The sequence below is a fragment of the Chamaea fasciata genome, unplaced genomic scaffold (genome assembly GCF_029207755.1).
Source record: "Chamaea fasciata isolate MVZ Bird 193981 ecotype frontalis unplaced genomic scaffold, bChaFas1.0.hap1 SCAF_1, whole genome shotgun sequence".
In the NCBI taxonomy this organism is placed as follows: domain Eukaryota; kingdom Metazoa; phylum Chordata; class Aves; order Passeriformes; family Sylviidae; genus Chamaea; species Chamaea fasciata.
The window spans coordinates 144,122,805-144,149,409 of NW_027094086.1; the positions used below are offsets into that span (position 1 = coordinate 144,122,805).

General features: G+C 37.3%; 1 protein-coding gene across 1 annotated transcript in view; it reads left to right on the forward strand.

Annotated features, from left to right (window-relative positions):
- Positions 1–26,605, forward strand: part of PTPRN2 (protein tyrosine phosphatase receptor type N2) — a 634,832-nt gene that overhangs the window by 153,498 nt on the left and 454,729 nt on the right. Inside the window, exon 3 of the mRNA XM_066200727.1 lies at positions 6,152–6,265. Coding sequence (XP_066056824.1) covers positions 6,152–6,265 — 114 coding nt within the window. The remainder of the gene's footprint in view (positions 1–6,151; positions 6,266–26,605) is intronic.

Consider the following 26,605-nt stretch of genomic DNA (forward strand, 5'->3'; position numbering starts at 1 on the left):
TTTTCCTTAAATATCTGGGTCCTGAGAGTTGAGAAGAGGCATTAAATCTTGTTAGAGTTCTTTTACAGGACTGTTAGGTGATCTAGATTGCAGCAGAATTTTATTAAAGTTACCTTTGCCTTCCAGGCAGCAGTTTATTCAGTAGCTGAGGACAAGTGGATTTACTGGACTCTTAGTTATCCACTGCATAGCAATGCATTTTTGTTGGATAAGAAAATTTTCATATTTAGAGTGTCCTACTTCATTGTTTTCTGCTTTTATGGCGCCTCTATTGTATTTAGAAAATAAATTTACAAAAATAGGCTGTGTTTTACTTGAAGTTGTGGATTTACTTTTATTGCATAATGTTTTGTGCCTCACACAGCAGCAAAAGCAGAATGCCATCACATACTCTTGTTAAACAGTCTCAATGCGCTTTCCTTACTTGTCTTTGTAATGCTTTACTTCTAGAAACAAATATCATAGCCTTTAATTTTAAAATCATATCTCCTAATTTTAAATAGCTGCCTTAAAGTCTTCCACCTACCTGTCAGCCATTAGGATAAGGAAGGACAACGTGGGCTGAGGGTGGCTGGAAGCGCTTTGCTCTGTGTTGGGATGGAGCCAAGTGGATCTGGAGGCAGTGAATTCAGGAGGTGAGCAGCGTGTGCTCCAGGGCTGATCCCTGTCCACTAGATGCCACTCTTACTGCTCCGAAACGGGGATAACCAAGGACCACTGAGGAAAACAATCGAGGACTACGGAGATAAGCAAAATAAAATGACAAAAAGGTTTTAAAAGTCGAGCAGGGGGAGGTTGCCCCTCGGAAGGCCGCTCGCTGCAGGGCACCACAAGGCTGCAGGGCAGCTGCCCCTGATTGCAAACAGCAGCTTTGCTGCTCAACCACTGCAGGATTTGCTGTTGGAAGCACTGGACTCACATTTTCAAAGCATTGTATGAGAAATGACTCTGTAGAAGCCACTACTGCTCTATCTGCATTATCACAACCTTACTTGTAAAGTAAATGTAAAAGTAGAGATACAAATTCTGAACAAATCTTTTTTAATAGATAGAATATTAAAAATATGTTGTTTGCTGAAGACCTTAACTTGTAAATGTTGAATGTAGATTTGTAGACTATATCTTTTGCAATAAGCCTCCTGGCATACAACTCAACATCCTCTTCAAGGAACAGTAGCATTTAATTTTTTTCTTTTAATTTTTGAAAAGGGATTTTGAAAACAAACTCCATCCTATGGGAAATAGCAGGGAGAGAAGGTTAAAATACTGTAACAATCTCCTTCATACTTCCAAAACATTTGACATCTGTGACCTTGAAGTTCAGTGTCTTAAGACTTTTCAGATGCAAATATGCTTCCCATTGGAAAGGGATTTAATTTCTCCAGTGAGCAATTCAGGCTCTAACTGTGAGTTATAACACTGACCTTTTTATTAGTCCCGGACCTTATAGCACCTTAAACCACTAGCCAGGGAAAGTAGTGTGATGTCCATATTCAGTGAGAAGAAAGGATTTTTTTCTTCTTGCAGAAGGTTAAGTTACTGGAGAATGATGCCCATTGAAAACACTATAGCTGGTTCTCTCATTAACTGCAAGAGCACAAACGATGCAATCCAAGGTGGCAGAAGTTGCCATTTGACACACCACTGAGTCTGTGGACTTTCTTTTTGACGTAACTCAGGAACAAAGCCCAGTGACTGCAGTATGGAGCGAAACTTGAGTTTTATGCAAAGCTTTACTTTAATTTGTTAACAATTGTCAGGTAATTAGCACAAGGAAGCTGAAGTGTTGGTTGGCCCACATATGTGAGTACTGACACTGTCTGGAGACTAGCTCCTTTCTGGCTGCTGCAGGAAGTTTGAAGAGCAGAAGAACCGGGTGCTTCAAAGCATCTGCTGAAAGGCTCCTTTGCAAAGGTCACTTGTCAGTGCCATGTGAAAGTTTCACTGCATGCAGATCAAAATAATTAATTACTGCACAGCACAATCTTCTAATTTACATATACCAAACTTTCAGCTGCCTGCAGATGAACTCCAGTATCTCTACCAGTCTTCATGCCTTTGCTCAGTTGCAAAAGACACTCAACAAGAACTCATTCTCTTCTTGCTGGTATTATTCAACACTGTGCCATGTCTTGGATACATCTTAATTTCAGTCACCAGATTAGCCATACTTCCAGGATGGGATATGTTGCTCTTGCCAAGGACAGCTTTCTTATTAAAAACACAGGGGGTTTCTTGGGTTTTTTTGAGGAAAGACTGCCTAAAAAGAATTTCATGAATAAGCTGCCCATAAATAGTGTTGCCTTCAAGGCGAAGGTTGTCACTCAGCAAAAGTTTCCAAAGATTTTTTAGTACCTCTTAAGCACTTGATGCCTGTCTCCTTTACAAAGTGAACAAACTGGTGCAATCAACTCTTAAAAACTGTTTCAAGCTACAGGTTTTTGTGGTCTCCTTTTACATAATTCAGTACCTGGATGTCAATCATGAATGTAATGTGGTACTTCCTCAGTAGGTAATGGAGGTCATAAATATGCACTAATTCATGGCAAATGGGCAATAATAATGAATAATGATGGGTGTTTTCCATGTTCTTTTAAACCTCTCTCAAGAATCAGCCTTCCAGAACTTATGTTTTGACTTGCTCATGGTTTAATCTATCTGTTGTATTTTTTCTTACTAGAAGTTGATAAATTTTCAGTGTAAATATGTATACTATGCTCCAGGGTGTTGTCTCTAATAAAAGACATCCGACACTATTTGACATCTTATTGGGCACCTGAGTTACAGTAAATTTGTGTCTTTTAATCTTATTTAAAGATTAAAAGACACAAATTTAACTCTTACTATATAAATATTTGTCAAAATTTAAGATTTTAAATAAAAGCTTGTAAAAATTTATGTTTGTGTTTCTTCTCAAATATTAAGTCTATCAGCTAATGAGCCAAATGGATAAAGAAGTATTTCACTATTTCCTTGGGTGTATGGGTGTATTATTCTTCTGATTTATTCTCTTCTTTGAAAACAAATCTAGCAACTCTCTAAGAGCCAATATGAGCTTGCTGTTAATGCAGAGTTTTCCAGGTCTAAGTGTGACTTTTAAGGTATTATTATGGAAATTTCTAATTTTTGCTGACAGCAAATGATAACAGCTTAATAGCAAACATATGTCCCTATTGATCAGTCTCAACCTTCCCTCATTCTGTGCTTGTGTAAAGTGCAGGTGTCCTTTGCATGTTACGTTCCCTCTCCTAACCCAACTTTAATGGAAGTTCAGTATGAACACACTCTCAGCAGCTATGGGCATACAGAGCATGGTGTTATTAAAACATCACTCACTCTTTGAACTTCCTCTGCCCTGATACATCTACTGTAAAATCTGGGAGCTTTTCCACTTTCTTTTTTGCTTTATGTCCAGTGGGCATTTCTCTCGCTGTTTGAGGCCAGCTGGGTGCACATCAGGGTGCAGAAAGATCCACCATGTACTGACTTGCTGTAAATACCACATTGACTGGGATAGTTCATGGCAGACTAAGCTGGGCATTTTAAATATTAGCTGTAATTTAATTTAATCTGGTTTTTTAAGTAAAAATGAGCTTTGTGCTAGGCCTAAGCCATTTCCGACCCCACATCTGCCATTTAGGTTTCTTGAAAGTAAAATAGGGGCACCTTTGACAATTTTCTTGGTAAAATTTTCTTGCCTTTTCTTCCCCTGCAATCTGTGTAATTGAAAGCAAGTTTATTTAAAAGATGCCCTGAAAATAGAATGCCCAACTTCAATTTCATTTTTTAGGTCTTATATCTGGCCACAGAAATCTTATTAATTAAAAAAAAAATAAAATTAAAAAGTCAAAGCACAACCAAACTAACCCTAACCAAAAAAAGAGAAAGCTCCAAGCAAACAGAAAAATCTTGGAAAATTCCAACTTTTTTAGAAAAAGCAGCTGAACTATGAAATGTATTATTTGCACGACTCCAGTCCAACTGTAATCCCCGGCACAAAGATCCTCTGTATTTTAGAGCTGGTATTTGCCAACCTCTCCTTGGGGCATTCTGCTCTCGCTCCACTCTCCCCGTGCTGCATTTAGCAGAGCCCAGTGCTATTTGTGGTTGCAGCCCCTCCAAAGCTTATTATGCCCATATTTCAAGTACAAAAGCCAAAGTAACTTGCAGTTTCTCCCTAAGCAGTCCCAGTGTTTTTGGATAGATTGTATAATGAAGCTAAGGCTCATGTGCTAATTGTTAATTTTAGAATTTAAATGGGTTTTGTTCTATTCAAACGAAGTAGGCTGAAGGTTTCTGAAAACTGAGTTTAGGATAATGGTTTGGTCTCTTTTAGAGTTTGTGAGTGAATTAGCTTTTGCATCCATGGAGATATCCTTGAACGATACTTAATGCAAAAATTTTTAATTTTTATTGAATGTGTATGCTTTTCTAGACTATAAAATAAGATTAGAATTATTATTAAGGTACATTATCTCTAAAAGATGCATGGAATATTTGTCTATGTAAACATAGATTTTGTCCCAGTTGTTTGTAGCCAGTAATGGTGGCATTCCAAAATAGAACCGACTGTTTCAGGTTATGTTTCATTTTGAACAGTCTTGTTCCTAAACACTGAGATGTTCTTCTGTTCCTTTCTGTATCAAAAACTTATTCTTGTTATCCATCCATTTACAAGTTGACTAATATTTATATACTTTTCTTATTTTCAGCTGCAGCAGGTTTTTAAACAGAGATGAATATTTTAATCTACTGTTAGGCTACTTTTCACATTGCGTGTCAGAAAACCAAACTATATCTGTCTATGTGGTTTCCAAATTAAACCTAGTTTCCAATAGCAAAATTAGATTCAGATGTAGGGTTTTAATTTGAATTAACTTAATTTGGCGGTTGTAAGTGACAGGAGGATTGGAAAGGCGAAGAAAGAAAAAGTTGGCTAATTTCAATGAGGTATTTGTGTTTAACAGTGAGGGCTAATAATGCCCTTTTTCTGCATCCTGGTTTGGTTTATTTTCTTTTATGCCATTATTTGTGTTTAGTGAACAGCTGGGCCAGTAGTTCCCATTTGTAGTCTTTTAGCTCTGTGAAGTAGCACAGAAAGTAATGGACGTTTGCAAATTAATGCTTATCCTTATTTTCTGCTCATCTAATGTAGTTCTCCTTTTGGGGCATAGATGTAGTATCAGAGCAGAAGTAATTACTGTGTTAAAACTAGGATTGCAGTAGAATATTTTGCTAATTAAACTTGTTGCATTTAAATTGCTTCCTTTGGATCACTATATAGAAGAGAACTATTTTGAACAATAAATGAAACCACTTTCTTTCTCTGAGACCCAGAATTGCAGATGGTCAGATTGTATGTGGAGCACCTAGACTCTGAATTAGGCTTTTGTATGAAAGGGAGAAAGGTAATTTGAATGTTTGAACTCCCTGTTCCTCCCACACATACACAGGAAGCTTGCCTCAAAATGAACAATTCTCTAAATAAAGACTAATAAGAAGCTAAATTAATTAGAAGGTGTGATTTGAAAAGACATTGATGAGAAGAGTCTGTCATTTCAGACAAATGGAATGGAGCTAAATAAATTAGGCCACATTAATATCTCATTGTTCTGTGAGGAGCTTTCTTTTATTGCATTCATTAGAGAGTACTTCTTGAAATGAGCCTTTACTAGCCATTACGGATTCAGTTCTCATTTACCAATGCCTAACACACAGCTCCTGCATTAAATATGTTTCAGCAAATCCACATAGTTTCTGTGAATTAATATTTATATTTCTGGATGCTGCACTTTTCATCTGCAACATAGGCACTGAACATTAAGGTTTTCTCTCACTGAATTGTCAGTAAAGAAGTCTTACATCTAAAGATTTGGGAGGCAGAAGTCTGAAAATACTTTATAAAATAAACTGTATGCCTCTCTCATACAATACTCTTCCAACTAATATTCTTTTCAGTATTTATTTATTTTGATAGAAAATATTCTGTCTCATGACTTTAGTGGTCCTTTGATAACTTTTTAAAGTGTCTTTTAAAAGGTTCCTTCAGTATATAATTAGGATACATTGGAAATGCGCATCTCATCACTCCCTTCTTCCTCTCAGAAAACGAAATGTGTATTTTTCCTTTTCTTTTTTCTCTGTCCTGCAGATGGAATATTTGGGAGATGTCAGCGAGTGCCAGTAATAGACATCTATAAATATGACATTTCAGCCCCTGTTCTGCAGCACCTGAGGATCATCCTGGAGCAGCTCTCACACAGAGGTACAGTCAAAACTCTAGACTGGGTTTAGATGCACTGGGTGTTACAATCCTTTGTGCTCCCTCTGAGGTGATGTCTCCAGAAGTTTTTGAGCACATTTGTGTTTCAGCCCTGCTGGTGCAGACTTTACAAAAGTAAAAAGCCTTTGGATTCACTGAATCTGCCAGGAGGACCTGGGGAAGCAATTCCAGGAGAAATATTTCCTCCCTGTGTAGCAGATGTCTGTGACTGACACTGTACTAGAAAATGTTAGCATCTATGAGTGCTGGTGTCACATAAATAAATCAGCAGGAAAGAAAAAAAGTTTGCCTTTTGCACTACAGCATATTTTAGGGTGCATGGGCAGAAAACACAAAACTTCCAGTTAGCGGTAAACAGTTCTGTACTTTCTAATGAATTCAGATTAAAAAAGTGCTCTGATTTCATTACCAGCTGCAGCTGGTCTGTTGCTTTTAATTTTTGTTCACCTTTTCAATGTTAATCTCTCTGCTCTTTCCAAAGCCAGAAAGGATTTTCTAGCTTTTAAATGGCATAACTTGAACTAACAAAACAAAACTTGAGTAAAGTGAAAGCCAGCAAGGTGAACAAACCTTTCAGATACTAATCCATGAAATAAACATCTCTTGTAGACAGTCACTGGACCAAGATATTTTTGTGATCCAAATTGTTCCAAGAATATTGTTGGAATGTTTAACTCAACTTTTAGTGATGCGCTTGCATCATCTGTGTGGGTGTTTGTACCTAAATCTTTTCCAGTCACAATCTTGATGACAAAATAGTAATATCGTATTAGCATGATGCTAGTTTAATCATGAGAAAAAAATGGTTTCTCAGAATTCTGGAACTCTGCTTAGAGACTGAGCTTCTAGTTTGGACACTTATTTAGAACATTTAAAAATTTTCCAGGGATTTATTTGCTGTCCAGCAGCCCATCCAAATGAGACAAACTCAGCAAAACTTGATTGTAGTAGCTCCTGCCTGATTAACAGTTACATGTGAATAGTACTTGTGGCTTTCACTTGTCATTTTCTAAAGGCTAAGTAATGCAAGTAAAGTTGTGAAAATACTCTTGTCAGGGCAAAGCTATATGAGTGAAAAAAACTTGTGTCTGGGCTCTGTTTGAAGATAGTGAGGAAGGAGGAGAGGACACATTCATCTCATTAAGTCACCTAAATTAATACCTAAAGTGATCATGCACACGCATCAACAGGCACCCGACCTATTTACATGAATATAGGTCAGGTGTCCTATGTAAAACTTCTCCTATGAGAATGTCAGAGGTAAGAGACCTGCAGGAGACTGATGTCCTTGGGAAGGGAACATTCAGAGGGGAATGGGATACCCAAGGCCATCTCAAAGGATGCTTTGAGATGCACCTGCCTCCATCTCCCTGCTTACCATAAGATTGTGGTTAGTTCAATGGAATTGATGTGGCCTCCCCTTCGAGGTGCTCCTCTGATCAATAAAACAACCCATCCTAGGACCTTTGTTATCCACAGCCCACCTCCCTGGATTTAACTTTTTTTTGTTGCAAGAAACTGTAGTATGCTTCTTTTAAGGAAAATTGAACCTTGAAATTTGATCTTATCTCATACTTTTTTTTAACAAGGAAATGACAAGGAAAACACAGGTTGAAACCATGCTGGAAATAAAGGGGTTTTGCTTTTATCTGCTTTACTTGTGACATTCAGAGGTGCACACACAAATGGGTGTATTTGAACTGATACAAAACTTTTGCAAGCTCTTTTTGTGGTCTCGAGGTATCCCAATGGAGGGAATCTTAAATATATTTATGAAACATAAGAGAATGCTGGAATGCTCTTGCTCAGATCATTGATGTGATACAATCACTTTTTCTTTTTACATTTAGTGTCTGTATATTTTGTTTAGTGGGGGCAGAAACATGGAAGGAGTAGAATCAATACTATCAAACTGATGGATTAAGGTTGCTCAGACAAGACTCTGCTGATTTCTGGTGCTATCAAATCAAAACATCCAGCCCTCAGGTCATGTTTTCTGCCTGTGATGGTCACTCACACAGTTAATGCTGTTCTCCTGCACATGGTGTGCAAAATGGAATAACCATTTCTGTGGTAAAGATGGACAAAACATTGTCAAAACGGCATAAATATTTCAGGCAACCACCAGAAAGGGCTTAATTTTTTCAAAGGTCGTATTTCCTTTATTTTTCTGACACCCCATTCTTGTCATCTCCAAAAGACTTCTGTCTAGCTCAGCTTGGTGGTGCCCACATTCCCTGGAAAGGATGGGGGACAGCACCTATTCTCTACTTCCTGTAAGCAGCAGGACAATGTTCCCTTGAAAGACTGTACAGTAGGTCTCATGATTAATAAAAATTTTAGTAATGCCTATGTTAAACCCTTTCTATTTTTCTTAGATGTATATACAGTTAAGAATGAGATATTCTGAGGGTAATAAACTTGAGAGGTCTTCTAGATTCTTATTTATTTAATTTTCTAATGTGACTCAGTTTGCCTGTTTTGTTTCCTTCCTGATGTATTCTTGTAGAATTACTAAGATCTTCCTTTCCCTCCCCAACCCTGACAATAGTCTGTTGACATCTATTTCCATAGGATTTAAAAAAAAAAAACAAACAAAAAAACGAAAGCCTTGTAAAATGAACATCCTTTTTCATCCCTCTTTGCTGATTGTGCTGCCTATGTTGGAATCATGGCCCAAATGGAAGAGTATGTGGTGAGGTGTATAAAACAGAGAACAATGTGATGTGAATAGCAAATAGAATTTGTGACTCTTCCAACTCGAAATGTTTACTGCAATGGGGAAGGATAAGACAGAGGCTTAGCTGAGTGACACACCTGATGATAATCTGTTTAATAAAGGACTTTGACTAAAATTGAATACAGATTTCATAATGATACAGTTTTTATGTCTTCTTTACACATTGACTCTATCTTTGTCTATCTATACTATCTCCTGGGTAGATTAATGATAGAAATGAATGCCTTGGAATATTAGATAGTTCCCTACACAGAAATGATGTGTTAGCATTCAAATACCCTTGCTCATGTCATTCTCACTCCCACTGTCCTTGAGTCAGTCAAACCCTTATGAAGATTTTCTGAAGGTTCAGTGTTTATTAATGGGACTGTCTATATGGGAAAAACCCTTCTCATTGTTGCTGAAACATGACAAATCACTTTCTGAAGCTGATGGTACTTTATACTATAATTCATAATAAATTATGAGGAATTGAAACATTTTTCATTGTCTGATAAACAGGACAGTCAAAAGGATGCCATGTAGATGGGCCTGAATCATTTGGAAAGGGATGTGAAGGAAGTATCAGCATAGAGGGATGAATGAGTTGTGCCTGAAGGAAAGGGAGATACTTATCCCTGTGGCTGGACTTCTGCATCCTCATGTCTAGCTTGGAAGAAGACACTTTTTGGAGTATACAAGAATGATAAATCATGTGTGCATTTCCTGGTTTGGGCTAAAACGCACAAAATAGTTTTCCCTATTTTTTTAACCAAAAGTGCCTTAAACGTGTTAAATTTTGGGGTTTTTTTTCTTGTCTGTGCAATAGTCACATTTACATTGTAAAGGCAAAGTATTCACTAAGATAAGATTTATAACAAGGTGGTAGAAACAATTCCACATTGATCATTGGCCTGTAAATCAGAGCCATGAAAGATGAGATAGGAGTGCAAAGCATGGGACGTCTTAACTCTAACATGAAGCATAAATAGTACTTGAAATATCACCATAAGCAATAATAAATGAGAACAGTGTCATTTTTCAACTTGCATACTCCAGGAGGCATTTATGTGTGGTTCATGGGATTAGAAATAGTACCTGGTTAGAAATAGTACTATGATGACTCTGTGAATGTGCAGCTGCCACAGCAGTGAGCATTCCCTGACGGAGGAGCTCAGAGGTGGAGGCTGAAGGACACACTTCCTTAAAAACTTCAGGACAAGAGGATTTGCTCAGGGTCACAACAAGTGCCCATCTGACTTGGGATTCTGCCTCTGAGAGAGGGCACTTCATGTTTAAGGAAAAAAATATAATAAGGTTCCAAGCCCAGAGAAGTATTTTGTAGTGTTTGTAATTTCTCAGCAATGTGTCTTTGGTGTCATGTGGTTCTCCAGAGCTGGAAGCTGTGTTTTTGTGTTTGCTCCATGCTCTGTGGACACAGTTTTATAGCACAGCTTGACAGGTTGCTGTGTTATTAGAAACAAAGTATGTTAGACTAAATCAGTATTTCAGCTTCTGTTTTCTGTTCTACTCAAAATGTAACTGAATTATCTCTCTTTTGGCTTTTCTGCAGGAGATATGCAGAGTGACTGAAAAACAGATCAGTTATATTTTTTTTTTTATTTTGATGTGAGCTGGAGTAATTCCTAAATAATTACTCAATATGCTTGCTGCTACTTAATTTTTGCAATAACACCTTGTTCAAAATGATAGTTTCAAAGAAAGCAGTTTATTTCACTCTGTTATGAAGTAGGTCCTACTTAAGATATTCAGATATCAACAGTAATATTAAGAGAACACAAAAAGAGTAGGATGTGTTTCTAAATTCCTGTATCTTAAGTAAGCAAAAAATTCTGGAGAGATTAATAGGCTGTGGAAATAGGCAACATATTTACAGACTATTTGAAAAAAAATCGTACTTTTTCCCTCTTATTTGCTTTCTTTGCAACGCAGGAAGCTCTTGACAGGGAGAAAAAATTATCTGTCTTAAATTAATTCTAACCAGTTAAGTATAAGGTGATTAATATAACTTTGCTAGAAATAATTTTATACTCTTAGAGCAAACTTGTTTAAAAAACTGAAATGATTTACAATCAGTTAACTTGAAAATTGAAATGAATGTTACTTGCCACCTATAGCTCGTGAATTGCAAAAGGGTTGCTAAATATTTCTTTCAGTCAGGACTATTTTTCAAGAAAAAAGTGTAATTTTTTACTCCAAGAAAGGTAAGAGTTGAAAGTAAGCCTTTATAAGCTCAGTTTTGAAATAAACTTAAAAGGAATAATGCAGTTCTTGCACATATTTGTGAGGTGATTATCACATCATTATGGAATAATACAGAAAGCTGAAACCCTGAGAGGTAGAAGAAAGGAAGTTTTCCTTCAAATTGAAATATTGATATAAATGAAGGCAAACTCTACTTTGGCCGGGAATAGTGTGTTTACATGAAACTTCCTGGGCATCAGCCTGCTCCAGACATCTGTGTACGGAGCAAATTCTTCTCCTAGATGGCTGCTGAAGCCAGGAATTGAAGCATGAGTCCCATGAAGAGCTACCCCAGAGGAACTCAGCTGCGGCTGGACATATTTACCTTCTCCTGGTATCACTGTCACGCTGCCTTAACTTTTTGGCTCAATGGACAAAAACGTGCTGAGAAGGTTGAAAAAATTTCCTGCCTTTGTTAAGTGCTGAAGCATCACTGACATTTTTCAGTCCTCACAGACATAAATGGAAGTTCAGAAAAGAACGTGTTTCAGAAGAAGCAAAAAGATTTATTTATAGAGCAGGAGATCCTGTTTTGAACACCCATGTGTTATACAGCACAGAACCAAAACCCACAGATTTTATTTTTTTTTTCTGTTTGATTCTTTGTATAGCTGTTTTGCTTACCAGATATAATCTGGCATGGCATTGACTTGTCAGATACCATATATAATATATTTGTGGAAAACGTTCTTTTCAGGAAATTGGTATTTATGAAGAGTGCATTGGAATTACAAAAAATTATTATACGAGTGAAGCAGATTCCATGTATCCTGGGAAAGATATTAGTAAGTACAGAGGAGAGCTGTTTGCAATATATATGGTATTTTATCTGCATCCACAACAGCATTGTGTAAAGCTTTTAAATTTTGCATAATGTGAATTTTTCTTTTTTTGGAAGACATATATGGCATCACGATAGCACCACGTCCTCTTGTTTAAAAAGAATGACCAATCAGAGCTTTTACTTGTGTTTTTGATAAAATAATACATTAACTGATCTGCTTGGTACAAAGGAGAAAAGGTCTGCATGTCTCCCTTGTGTCATGTTTCTATCAACTAGGAGTGACGATTATATCAAAGTCTTTGTGACCAGATAACTTTCCTGCTCTTCTTCCAAAAGAAACTTAGAAATTAGTGACAATATAATGTAAATATCTAGCGCTAATGATCAACTCCTGCCTTGTTTACTTTGTTTAGCAGATCTGTGTGCCACCTCGTGGATTTTAACCTCTGCATTAATGTTTTGTCTTTTCCATATCTGTGCTGGCTCTTTTGCAATTTGTTCTCTTTCTGGTCTTTGAAAATTGAGGACTGTCTTTGTTTCTTCTTTCTGTGGAAGAAGGTGCAGATGCCCCTTCTTTTTCCTTTTGGACTTCCCTGAGCAAGCTCAACAGGCATCCTCTGGATGGTCCTCAGCATTGGATTCAGCACCAGCTCAACTGCTGAAAGTCTTTGTATTTGTTCATTAATGTGCTCCCCTGTTAATAATGTCACAGGGAGCTCTGAACTTCATTCTCACCCTCTTAGGTAATTTTAAAAAGTTAACCCCTTTCACGGGACCATTAGGCTGGGAAAACACCAGGCTGAAGTGATATAGGTTCATAATACGGTTTTAAAAACACACTTGAAAATGCATCAATCAAACTGCAGTTCATTATCAGTTGTTCCCACACTTGGAATGTCAGCAAGTCTCAATCCAAGCATGAGATTACTTCTTTAGCTGCTATATTCTCTAATAACACCACTTTTGGAAACTGTGACTAACAATATAGCATATCCAGACTAATTATGCCATTTTGTACCATTAATCTGTAATTATAGCCGATTTACATATTCGACATAAGGCTGTTTTTTTATCATTGCACTACCAGTGCTTTCTTCTTGACTTGTTTATTACTAGGGAATATTTTCCTTTTCTATTTCTATATTCATTGCATATCTTTATCTACAGTTCTAATCTCTATCTACATGGCCTTATGTTCTTTTAAGATACCAGCTCTTAATGATACCCTGTGTTTGACTTATTTTTTTAGTTTTTTAATATGTACTCTAAATTCTAAAACTTTTAGGCTTATTTCTCAAAATCATTATCTCATTTTATTAATACAAAACTTCAGTGGGTAGATTTTGCATGGATTTTGTCCCTCACACAATCATAACATTAAAGATAAGATTGAAGCTTTACTTTGTTTTAGTATCAAGTGTGAATTCCCACAAAAGTTCTTTTTCCCCTTCTCTGCAGAAAAAGTAAATATATATATATATACACACACACACATATATATATATATATATGTATATACACACACATTAAATATGTTGCTGGCTTTTTATTTCTCACTTAAAGTGTTTTCATTCTTTACCTCATGGCTGTGGCAGAGTGTTTCTGACAAATGTAGCAGTTTCCTGAAAAGGCTGAGTAATGTTAAATTTCTGTTTAAATTTCCTTTTTCTCTTTAAATTTTGCTTTTTCTTATGCTGATTCTTAGGATATACTCACTACATTTCAAGCTTCCCTTTTTGTTTTGTTTTGGCTATACATGGATAGACAAAACAGTTCATGATAATAAAATTGTAGTATCTGTCCAGTATTCCATCGCTCAGTTTTTCTTTTACAGCTTCTCCCAGCCTTAAAATGGCAAAAAAGGAGTTTTGTCCCATTTTTAGTCTTTATTCATATTGTTGTCTGGTTTCTAATTAAACATTGCATAGACCTGCGCTGCATTTTTAGCTAAATGATTTTCAGTCTTTTAGGAAAGCATTGAATGTTCTTCCTGCTTGACTTAGCATATGTCATCCATATAGCTGTTAAATTACGTTTTGTTCTTTATCCCATTTTGAGGTTTGTGAGGTTTTCCTCACATGCTGTATTCTCACATTTCTTTAATATGGTAAGATAATTGATTTTCTTTTCCTTTTTTTTAATCTGTGAGCTACTCAACTATGCAAAACCTCTGACTGGGAGAGAAAGTGTAAGGCTCCTGAGTCTGTGATGTTTCAGAAACTTAACTTTTTTGTTCCTTTTATTTTTATGTGGCTCTTTTGAAGAGCTAAAATTCCTGCCTGAGCATCCTCTAGTTCTTTGATACATTCCTAGAAAGCTGTGTTGAGTCTTTAGATGTCCCTTCTTCCCTTCTTCAGTAGAGAGAGTAATGAAAATACTTCAGCATCCCAGCTCAGCTTTTTCTAATTGCTGATGATATTCAAGTCTTTCCAGTAAATTCTAACTGATCTGTGTTCACTTCTGATAATGTTTTAGTTACTGACATTCATTATTGTGTTAAACATTGAGCTTTTCATTGCTTTTATAGTTATTAGGTTTTAGCAGGCATCCAGTTCATAGTCACATTCAAGATTTAATACCAGCCAGTACTGCAATATAGTGTAAAACCTGATTCAAAATTATATGTGGTCAAAAAGTCAGTTATTTTGTTCACTCACATACCTTTTCTATTTAAACTCTCCATGACAAATGTCTGTTCTCTGTAAAATTCCAGGATTCCCATTTGATCTGCGGTATAAAAAGCAAGTTCTAAAGGTTTGGGCAATTGCTCTTTAAATGATACAATTTAGAGACTTCAAATGTATTTGGTACTCATCACCCATTCATTTCTAACTTGATAAACTGATTATATTTATCCTCATTTCAGAAAAAGCTCTCTATATATCCTAACTGTAATGAGCACCATCGTGCACTGAAAGTATTTGGTAAGGTCAGTTCTATGTGGCTTAGGCCAGGCTGCTCTTTTCTAGAAAAAGCAATAGAGATTAAAAATTACATTAAGTTAAAAATCATTCATCTTAATCTTTCATAAAATATTTATGGGTAATAAATACTTCTACAGAAGTTAGAAATGAATTTCAAACAGTTTCTAAAGAGAAGAAGGGTTAAACTCTCCACCCAATTACATCATAACAATTAAGCCAATCAGCCCTACATAGGAAGGAAAATGCATTATTTCATGTTTTGGGTTATGATGGCTCTGACATCACCAACAATCTTCATTGAAAATTGCAAGACCGGGCATTAGCACTTATGTGGCAGAGACAATGATACAATATTCTTCTCTTTTCTTTCATCAAAGTGAACTTCGTTCTGACATTGCCTGCAGGCTTGAGCAGAGGACAGTCAATGCTCAGAAATCAAGACACTAAATTTAAGTTTAAAATTAAAATGTTCATCAAGATGGAAAACTTCTTACTACCCATCTTATTAGCCTGTGAGATAATTCCACCAGTCAATAAATGAAAATCGAATGTGATCCTCAGTGGTAGTTACTTAGACTGAGAGAATTTTCTTTTAGCTAAGAATAACCTTAGGAAGAGTGGATACCAAATTCAATTCAGAAATGAGAAAAATACTCTTGAACCCATCTTGTCGTAACTCTACTTTTTCTCCCTTGTGGGCAGTGCAAAACCTGTCTGCTTTTAAATTTTAATTAAAACTTAGATTAGTTGTGATCATCTAATCTTCCCTTTGCTCTGCAGTGTCTGATCACTGTGTATAAGTATCCAAAGTTTAATCTGCTTCTGGTCCTCTCAGATTTGACAGTCTAATTAAGTGCTCAACTTTAGCACTTAGTATATAAGCAATCCCACTTCATGTTTTGATATGATTTTAGATGAAATTGGTCACTTACCTGTTCTTCTGAAATATTCCTGAATAATTTTATTGTTTCATCTTTACTACTGCATTCATCTCCTGTAGGAAATAACAGATTTCCTTCCTGCATTATGATAAAGAAACTATTTAAAAGTTCAGCCTACCACTGACAGTAAAGCATTACTGGCATTGTTCTGGGGTGTATTAAAGACATTTCTTCAGTGTGAAAATTAATATATAAAAATGTGTCAACATACAAACATTGGTTCTAAGGGTGGTGGTTCATTGTTTTTAAAATCCACTCTATTTTTCTCCCCAGGTTATGGTGACTTAACAGGATGTGCAGGTATCTCTTTGTTATTTCTTGCACATGACTTTGCCCTTCTCTCTGTTGGCCTGGTCTTTACTTTTTTTCTGTAATCCTTCACCTCATCCCAGGTTCCTTGTGACTAATTGTTTTCCTTTGAACTTTGGGAAGACATGACATTCATGTCTTGATCTTAGGCCAGCAGTTAAGTGTCACAGAAAGCTGTAGCACAAAGCCTATTTCCAGTTAAGGAAGTGGATCTTCCTTATGCCGGCTTGCTCATTGTGTAGACAGGTGACCCACATTCTGGTAATTCCAGCAGATGTTAAATGGATGGAGATGTTATTTTAATTGCTCTTCGCAATTCTGTTGAAAGCAGGCTTGCATTTGCTCTATGGGAGCCAGCTTGACTCAATACGAATAGCTAAGGGGTTGTAAATTTACAAAACTGTTAATCTTCCACCTCTTCACTTCCCATCCCACTCCTCCCATCACATCCCATTCCATTTTCCCAGGCACATCCCACCCAATTCTTAATGACAGTGACTTCCAAAGATGGCTCTTGAAGCACTTTGCCACCCTGGCTTGACTCTGCAGCTGCTGAACCCACACTCCACATGGGAGCTCCCTGGGGGTGGACGGCCCCAGCTCACGCACACACACCTGTGACAGAGGCGTCTGCAGCCTCTCTCTCCTGGAGCTCTTTATAAACAGTAGAGAAATAAGCACTTTTAGGGTGCCTAAAAGGTTGTAAGTTCAGAAAATTGTAGGATGAAGTGAATCATATCTTTGATTTCACTGACAGCATGCTTTAGGTGTCCATTAACTGGGGTATCCCTGGCTGATTACCTCTGTCTTTCATTTAGTCACATGAATTTGGTCCTTTGTGTCTCACTGGGTGCAGTATTTAAGTTCATCCATGTTCCAGACCCTATGGAGAGGTGTTTAGAGGAATTCCCTTGTGCTCTAAGGAGAAGTAGCTTCTGGACACAGCTTCAGTAGTCCTATTCAGACTGAACAGAACCTGAAAAATTATTTCAAATTCCCAGTGCCAGGGTCATTGAAAAAAAAAAATCTACTTTGCTACAGTTTGCTTTGGTCCTTGCTCTTGCAACCTTTTAATTATTTTTCTGGAATCCTCTGGGCACTCATCAGTTGTCCGTGTAGCAGCATAAACTAATCAGTGCTCAAATTGTGACCTTTGTTGAATAGCAGGGGCTCAGGCAATTTCTAATCCTGCTGTGCTATTTTGGCATGAACTTCTTTGTTCAACTTATGCTAGAATAGATCCTGGGTTTTTCTTGAACTTCAGTTGGACAGATCATGGTACAGGTCCTTGGCTGACAACTGATGGTATGGACTCATCTTCACTGGAAGAAGTTCTGCGTTTAGCCTTGAGAACATTCCTGTGATCTTATAATTTCACTTATTTTTCTACTTCACTACTTTCTTTGGAACTAGGGACAGGATATACCTGTTTGCATGTCTTTCATACTTTAGTGACTACATTGTGTAATATTATTTTTGTGGGGAGAAAAAGTTATTTTATCTTTATAATTTTCACATCAATGCTGTATCAGCAGATCTGTTGAAATAGTCAAGCTGCTGTATTTTCCCTCTTAAAAAGAAAGAGGGTCTGGAATGTTTTTATTTAGTATTTATTTCATTAATTTAAAAATATGGCACCTTTCCCTGTTTCTATATTAGTCATTCTTTGCTAAGGCTATGGAAAGCATCAATTTTTATAATAAAACCTGCCATTTTAGGCACTTTCACCTCCATGCGGTTTCACTGAGCAAGATGCAGCTGAGGGTGGGTGATGCTAAGAAGGAAATGACATTGATTTTCTACTTTTGTCATGCGGGAGTATTTTAAGACGTTCCTCTTTATTTTCATTTTCTTTTCCAAGGATTCAAGAAAAATAGGAGAAAAATACTCAGAAGTTCAAGCTGAGAATGCTGGAATCAAAACATGCCTGAAAAAAGTCCTTGTTTTCTGGAGGTGTGCTAGGACATTGGAAGGGTTGGGTGAACTCCCTGTTCCCAACTCAGTTTTGCAATGGTGTGACCACCTAGGGCTTGAGAGATCCAAGGGCCAGAATTAAGAGTCTCTTTGTTTTCTTCCTGGATGGCTGAGCCATAGGCCAAAAAGCTCTTCAATTAACATCTAATTTCTTGGAGAAGTGTAACAATGTTTTTTTTCTGGAAAGCAGAGTATTACTAACTCCGTGTGCCTTTTTGCTATTATGCTTTCAATGACTAGTGGCATAGACACTGTTTGCATCAAGAACAAGGCAGAAGTGCAGTGGCTTCTCTTTATCTATTTTGCAAAGGTATTATTTTATCCATTTTTACAGGTTGTGGTTTTTGTTTTTCTTTTAAATTTCTCTTTCAATTTTTTTTTCTGCATAAATAATTTCCCAAATGTATCTACTTAAAGGTCTGGCTACCTGACTCTGTGTCCTATGAAAATGTAGCTAGGTAAGTTGATAAGATGCTTGTACAGGTAATTCCGAATATGAAAATCAGGTATGACATCAGAAACCTGGTGAAAACTTTCATTTGAGTCAGAGCATTTATAACCTTTTATAGGAGTTTCCAAAACATCCATCACTCTGCACAGATGCTACAACTTCAGTGGTGCAATGAAGAGTGGGCAGCAGGTGGAGCATGCATATTGATTTTGTCACTGCAGGACTTGGAATGCCACTAAGCAGAATTTAAACAAAATGCAGGAGCCCTGAGAGTAGTGCCACCAGTTCTGAGATGGAGAAAAAAATATCCTGAGGCTATTATCCCTGTTATGAATTGTAGTGTGGACTTAGCATTTCCTTCCTGGTGGTGCTTGCTGTGTTACTCTGTACTCTGAATAATGAATCTTATACTTTATGTGTGCTCTTTCAAGTCGTGGAGGATTCATCAGGTGTCTGTGTCCATTTTTGAGAGAAAAAATTACTCATCTGGGGTTGAATCACAGATATACAGAGAATAATCAACAATCAGTCTCCTTACCTGCTTTACTGTGCTGCTGATTAATGGACTTAAGTTCGGTATTTCTAGATTTAGTTGTCATATTAAGCGTGGTCTGTTGTTGCACAAGTGATTATGACAATCTTTACAACTCATGAAATGCCTACTGCAGCTCCTATAAATATGAGATTTAAGGAACTTTATGTCCAATTACAGTACATCCTTCATTTCCAGGCTGCAGAATTGCTCAGCTTTGTTTTATTGAGTTAGTTAGGCAGTAAAAAGTCAATCATTGCAGAGTGCATGTACTTTTGTAGGCTGCTGTGTGTTGGGAGGAAGCTTCACTTTATCAGTAGGTTTGCTGTAGCTGGGCCATGCACAGTGAGAGATCTGCATTGTATTCATTCCAGTCAGGAATGGTCTCACACAACACCAGTTATGGTTACATGGCTCTTTGTGCCAGGAATCAGCTTGCAAGTTGTAGCTTTAAGACTGTGAAAATTACATTCTCAACCTCAGTAATCATTTTCATTAACCTCTGTGTCCATTTGCATTGTTTACAATTTAAAGATGAAGGGTCCTTGAACCTTTGTCAGTTTCCTTCAGTTGTCCAGCATTGTGTCCAGCATTTCTGAAACTGAGCATTGTGAACTTGACCTGCAGTAGGGTTCTTCAAAGGGTTCTTTGAGTTCCTCAAGTGACTCATTTCTGTTTGGCCTCCCTATGGGTTTCAGAACATAATCCAATTTGTTTTTATGTCTTGGCAAAGCGGGGGAAAGACTTTGTCAGTTGATACCTGGAAGATGCAAAGAGCACAGTCCCACCATGTAGATGGCTTTTTTTTTGGTTGCAGATGAGTCTGAAATAAGCTTTTACTGACATTACTCCATGGCAACAAAACACCATTAGGGTTTTATAAACAAATGTAAACATGTAAGCAAATATTTACATTTGTCCTACCCTTCCCTGTTAAGCCATTAGGTCTGCTAACATATTTCTGCAGACTGAAATAAAAGGTCCAGAAATAATTGTCTGGTTTAGCCAGCTAACAAGTCCGGATAAGTGGAAAAACCCATTGCTCTGGGCTGGTAAATGATGAAGTGCAGTGTTAGCTCACTCAGGTGATTCATCCGGCTGAACATCCTCTTCTGACATTGATTGGTAGAAGATACTTTGGGGTAGAGTGAACAAGTGTAAGACACCAAACAAGTATAGAATAAGATTTTCCCTTGTATCACTTCTTAAACTCAGATTTTTTTGGGACTTCATAATTCTTGTATTTTACTAAGGAAAAACTACTTGTAATACACAGAAGCAACTAAAAGCTGCTGTTAAAGCAAAGAAGCCATGATGTGATGAAATAGGAGGAAAGATGAGCAATAATTATATCTTGTCAGCACAGGGTTCCCTTAAAAGTGCTCTATAGAGCAGTGATAGTCTCTGAAACTCAGTCTCTGAATATTAGTGACATTTTTTTGGATACTGTCTTTTCTCAAGCAAAAAGTCTTTATTATTCATATTGAGTCCTCTCAAGAAAATGATACAGTACATTTTTGGGATGGCTGTTATGTTTTTCATTAAAATAACTTCTAAAATAGTTAATAGTTTCCTCTTTTCGCCAGAGCCTCCAAAGTTCCTTGTGAACAACCTCTCAGCATCCCTCAAAGTAGCCTAAATTATTTTAAAGTAGCGTCACAGCTGGAAAAGGTTCTACATTTCCAAGGACAAGCTGCACTGGTGCCAAAGCCCAGGGAGAGCCACTCCTCCACTTTCTACACCAGAGGACACTTTCTCCTTGATTGTAATTACTGCAGTATGACGTAAATGAAACCTGGATCTAGTATTTTTATCCTTATGTGAGTTTTTTATGCCTATCAGGAGTAAAGATCGGTTTTCTTAATAAATTAAACCTAACTAATTTCTGGAAGGTTTGTAAGTGGTGATATGCACAGTAGGAACATATTTCATGGGAGACTTGCTTTAGTTTTCACAGTAATAGACCACTGGGCTACTGTCCCAACATCACTTTTTGGGATATCACATAGCTACATCCACTGTATCTTCTGGATCCTTCCTTTGGCTGTATCACCACTGATTCTCGTTGTGATTTTTTCATACGTCATATGTTTATGCTTTCAATGGAAAAAGAAAACACCAGCACCTTTTGGATTGGGCAGGGAAAGAGATGAACTGATTTCACTGAAATGATGATGATCTCGAAAAGTACAGGAAAGTTAAGAGGAAAACCGTGTCTGCCATGGACCCATTCCAAATCCTGTTTTGGCAGCCCAAGATTAACTATGATCCAGCTGTGGAAAGGACCCAATTATTTGCCCCTTAATCTTTTGCAAACTAAGTTCCTGGAAGCTGCGTTCCATCTGCCTTGAAATCTGTGTCTTGGCTTATTTTTCACTAAGAAACTCTACAGCCTCTAAGGATGGACAGCTTTGGGATTCAGAGCGACTGTGCCATATGATACATCATTTGAATGTTAGAAAAGCTGTTTCTTTATGAACGGTATACTTAGTAGATAATCCAGTAGGTCCATTTACCCTTTAATTTCTTACATTGCTGTTAATTAGTATCAAATTCTGGCTGAATTGAAACACTGTTGTTGGCCCCATTTTCCATTGCTGTCTTTGGGACTGTGATTCATTTTTAATGTTCTGTAGTGAATTTTCATTACTCTAGGAAAAAAAAAGAAGGGTTTTTTACTACATCAAAAATTGGGATTTTTTTTGTTTTCTGTATTTTTTTTCTTTTTTTTATGAAATCAGTGACAAGTTTAGGATGAATTTTTTTGGAAGCACTAGAGTAGCAGAAAAGCAGTGTTGTGAACCTGCCAGAAAAAGCGTGCCAGCGTACTCCAGATGCTGTCCCACAATGGTTCGGCAGGATCTGGGCTAACTGTGTCTCCCTTACCTAAATTCTCTTTGTGGTCATTGATAGGGGGTGTTATTTTGACAAGATGCCTTTTTAGAACACTCTTTTTGGTTGCCCACTAACTCTCTATAAAGCTGACTGCCTGTAGGAAGCATAAATCGGTCATAGGTGCTCTTCTCAAAGTGTTTTCATCAGTTTTTTGCCCAATGAATTTTTGAAGAAGAGCCCACATATGAGCAAGTTTTGCTGGGGGTGTGCTCTGCCTCGCTTCTGCTTGGAGAAGTGATAGAGAAGGTGACATCAATTCATTTGATGCTGTCCACAGCAGAGCAGGCACATCTGGATGGGAGAGTAGGAGTGTTAAGGGCCTCTTTGTGCTGAGGAGGAGTGTTAAGGGTCTCTCTCCCTTATTCTCAGAGATGTCAGAAATGTTCCAGGATCTCATAAAAACATGTTGCCAGGCAAATAATGCAGGACTGAATTAGTTTGACTATTTTGCTTCTGTGTTCCTGTTGGAGAAGCAGGTTCATCTAAATGAGGCAGCATAAACATGAAGCAGAGTGTTTGGGCTTAATGTAACAATTTATGAAAAAAACCTTAACTGTCAAAGACTTAAAAGGTTCAGCATCTGCTGTATCATATACTGCCAGCCTCTGCGGGGGAATCAGGGCAGCATATTCCAGAAATGCAGCAATAAGATAAAAGCACAAGAAAGTTAGAATCTTTCCTTTGTGTTCAGAGAGTTTGCATTGAAGGATAACAGATCATTGAGCATATTTATCCCCACTCTTCCCAATTTTAAAGCTTTCCCCCATTTAAAACATTTTTTTTAATTTTTTTTTTTTTTTTTTAATATTGCAATAGAATCTGAGCACCTTTTTAATTTCCAGTATTTGTGTTCTCTATCTCTGGTAGATAAAGAATTAATGTTATCCTCATTTCACAGATGGGACATGGAAGGACTAAAGGGTCAGGTTCACAGAGATATGTAAATATTTATATTTCCATTGATTTCAGTAGCAAGTCTCCTACCTACATAAGATGCTTAAATATGTTTTTGGTCACGGACCTTGGTGATTAGCTGACATTTTACAGGAAATCAGTAGTGACACAGGGATCTGAACCCTTTAGTGTTCTTTGAGTTCATCTTTTTTTGCTGTGTGCTTGCTGAGATTATGTGAAGTCTAAGCCTTCCATTCTCACCAAGCTGGTTTTAGCATAATGGGACAGACGTAGAGAAAGCTGCTTTGATAGCTGTTTGCCTTGGGCATTATAAAACAGAATTGACTTTAAAAAGGCATTTACAAGTGACCTAGTGCTTTCTGGGAGATGGGCACTGCTGTTGGATCAAAAGCTAGAGGAGATACAGCTTTGGGACAGAGCTAAAATCTCTCTGTACTGCTAAAAGAATCAGTATCAGAAGAATTGCAGTGGGGGGGGGGTGGGTGAGGGGAAAGCAGAGTAGGTAAAAGTGATAATTTCTGAATATTTATAACCTCTTTTGTGCTGTCACACAGTTGAAAGCAAAGGAGGTGGAGCCTGTGTTCATAATTAAACTCTAATTCTCCAGGTCAGAGGGTAAGGTGACCTTCCTGCACTATCCGCTTTCCAGGCCAGCATATGGTGTTATTGATATTGGCTCTAGAGGGGTCCTCATACAGCTGGAATGCTGGGGATGTGAATGTGATATCAGTTCTCTAGGGAGAGCTGTAAATTTAACATTGGGGGATAAAGTGAATACAGTATCAATAAAAAGATATTGCTGCTATTTTTGTCGCCTGTGGACTGACACTCGCAGCATTGGCAATAACGTGCAGGTCAAAACACCTTCCAAAATGTGATGAAGAACTTACTCTGTTCTTCAGTTTCACCACTGGGGAACACAGATCTGATTTGAAAATAAATAAGTAAGGTCTCTTTCTTCCACTTTGATGTAAGAGCTATTGATATGGCAACAAAGGTTACTTGAATTAATTCTGGAGAGGAATGTAAATAACAAAGTGTAGGATAGCGAGATAATTATATTGATTGTTACAGTAAGGGTATTTTCTTCTCCTGCATGAAAAAAAAAGTCTTTTCTGTGTTAAATGTAAAAAGGAAGAGTAAACAAAAGACTGTTTAAAAAACAGTGGAGGAAAAATTATAGAAAAATCTGCCTGCCATCAAATGTAAGACCTCTGAGTTCAATAAGGTAGTACAGGATGCAGGCTTACTGATTTAAATTGAGGTTGGATTGGTCTTAAGAACAGCTTTTTTGTAGTCCTTTTTATCTTGAAGGATAAGGTTACAATTACTTATTTAGCATCTATATCTTTATAGGTCTTTGATTCCTGAGGCGAACACAATTGTGAAAAGCAAAGCAAACTTCTTTTGGTTTCAATTAGGCAGATTTTTTTTTTAATCAAAAGTAGTGAGTGAAAAATTAAACTAATAAATTCCAAATAATAGAATTTTAATCATTTTAACCGAACTCTGCAGTATTGTCATAGTGTTAGAAGCTCCTCTGGCAGACTTTATGTTTGCTACAGGATAGGCTCAGTACAGGAAGATTCTGGAGAACCTACAACTTCAGAGAAAACAGCCAGACCCTAAAGAGCATCAGTGCAGCACATGGAAACTCTGGTACAACGTGGACATGGACAGTAATTTTGCTCTGGCAGGAGCCCTACAGGGATGAGGAAAGGGTGATATGTCTTTGCATGCACAATTCATTCTGTCATGACTTGAACATGCCGGTTTAGGCAAGAATATTAGACACCTCAAGTCTGCTACGTACAAAGGCATTTTTCTCCATTCAATCCTTCTGTACTTTTCAAGTGATTGGTGATAGGAAATCAGTAGGTTGTACCCGGGGTTTCTGGCTGATTTTTCCTTCCATCAAAAGTCCAGAAAACTGAGAACTTATCTGGGGATTTTAATGGTGGAAATTCAATACTGCAGCCTCATTACCATTCTGTTATGGATTCCCTTCATCCGATATCTTGATATTACCACTTAGAGCAGTAAAATGGTTTCAATTTATTAAACTAAGTGTTTAGTTGGAGAAAATCAAAAGTGCATGCTAATGTCACTGTATTGACAACCCTTCATCCTCACTGTGGTGCTGCCTGTATTTATGTTAGCATTCCACGTGAGGTTCTCGAAACGTTGGAGGCTGAAGCCATAGTGAAGACATTTCTGTCAGATCACTGCTGCTTAATTAGACAATGTTGCTTTCAACAGTCCTGCTTGATAGTTGTACTCGTAAAATATCAAGCTTTTCCAGGGACCTGTGTACACTGTGACTTGTGTAACATGGTCTCCAGCCTGAGTATTTATGAAAATTCAGTGTATAGATATTCAGAATGATTTTAAAATTCTTCCTTTCAGTTAGAAAACTGGCAGCACAGAGAGCTTTGATTTGCCTGGTTTTGAAACATGTTTGCACATGTTTTCTAGAAATAAAATATATATGTTGCTAACTAATTGGCTGAGGCTTGATTGACAGACCAAAATATTTTTAATTGCAAATCCTAAATCTAATTTAAATCTCATTTCATCTGTTCTAAAGAAGCTTGACTGATTAAAGACATTTAATTTCACTATCATGCAATGGATATAATTTTAGTGCCACCTTTTTTTTTTTTAAACTGGCTTTTCAATGCCAGCAGTGCAAGCGACGCCTATAGACCTGACGGGAGACAGGGTTATATAGTCTGAGTACAAAACTTCAGCGTATTACTCACAAATAGAAAAGAGAAAAGTTAAAGAATAAAACAGATTGGTGCTTGTCTCCTTTAAAATTACACCTTGAAACTAACTCAAAAGAAGTTATCATCATAAAACGTGAATGTCAACATCTATCAGAAGAACAAATGTGTTAGGGTGGTGCTTGGTATGAATGCAACTCTTTTATTTCTGGGTTTACAGGCTTAGATTTACTGCAGGTGATCTGGATTTCCTTATTATTGTATAATTTGGGCAGTATGAAGGAAGTTATAGTTAAGATCTCTGAGTGAGATATACTTTGGAGAAAGGGATAATATGATTATTGTAGTAGATGAGATACTTGATAAAGCACAGCCAAGTTTCTGACATGTCAGCCTTTCTTCTAAAATAAATAGGGAAGGGGAACAGGCACAGGAGTTGAAGTGATGTGCCCCTAGGTGGGGACATACTGTCAAGGCATTGAAGGAACTATGCTTTCTTATTTTCCCTGCACTGATTGTTTTGTGGGTGAGGTTTTAGCCTCTAATGTTGACAGTCTGGCAGAAGTCATAGGAATCTTTCTGGGGTAGGACTGTCTCTGTTAAAGTGTTAGGAAAAAAAACCCCAAAAAACCCAACAACTTTCTGTACATGGAATTCTGTACATGGAATAAAACTGCAAGTTACAAATTGATCAGATAAATGCACTGGTTCACCTAAATCTGTGTACTTTGCTTGTCCAGGGAGGTGGGAAAACTCTTATTCCTCATTGTTTTGTCTAAGTCTGTATCTCATTTCTGACATTGTGAGGACCAGATATGTGAAGAAGACTTTGGAGGTTGTGTAAGTTCTATAATTTGTGCATTTCCCCCTCCAGCTGTAACTGGCTT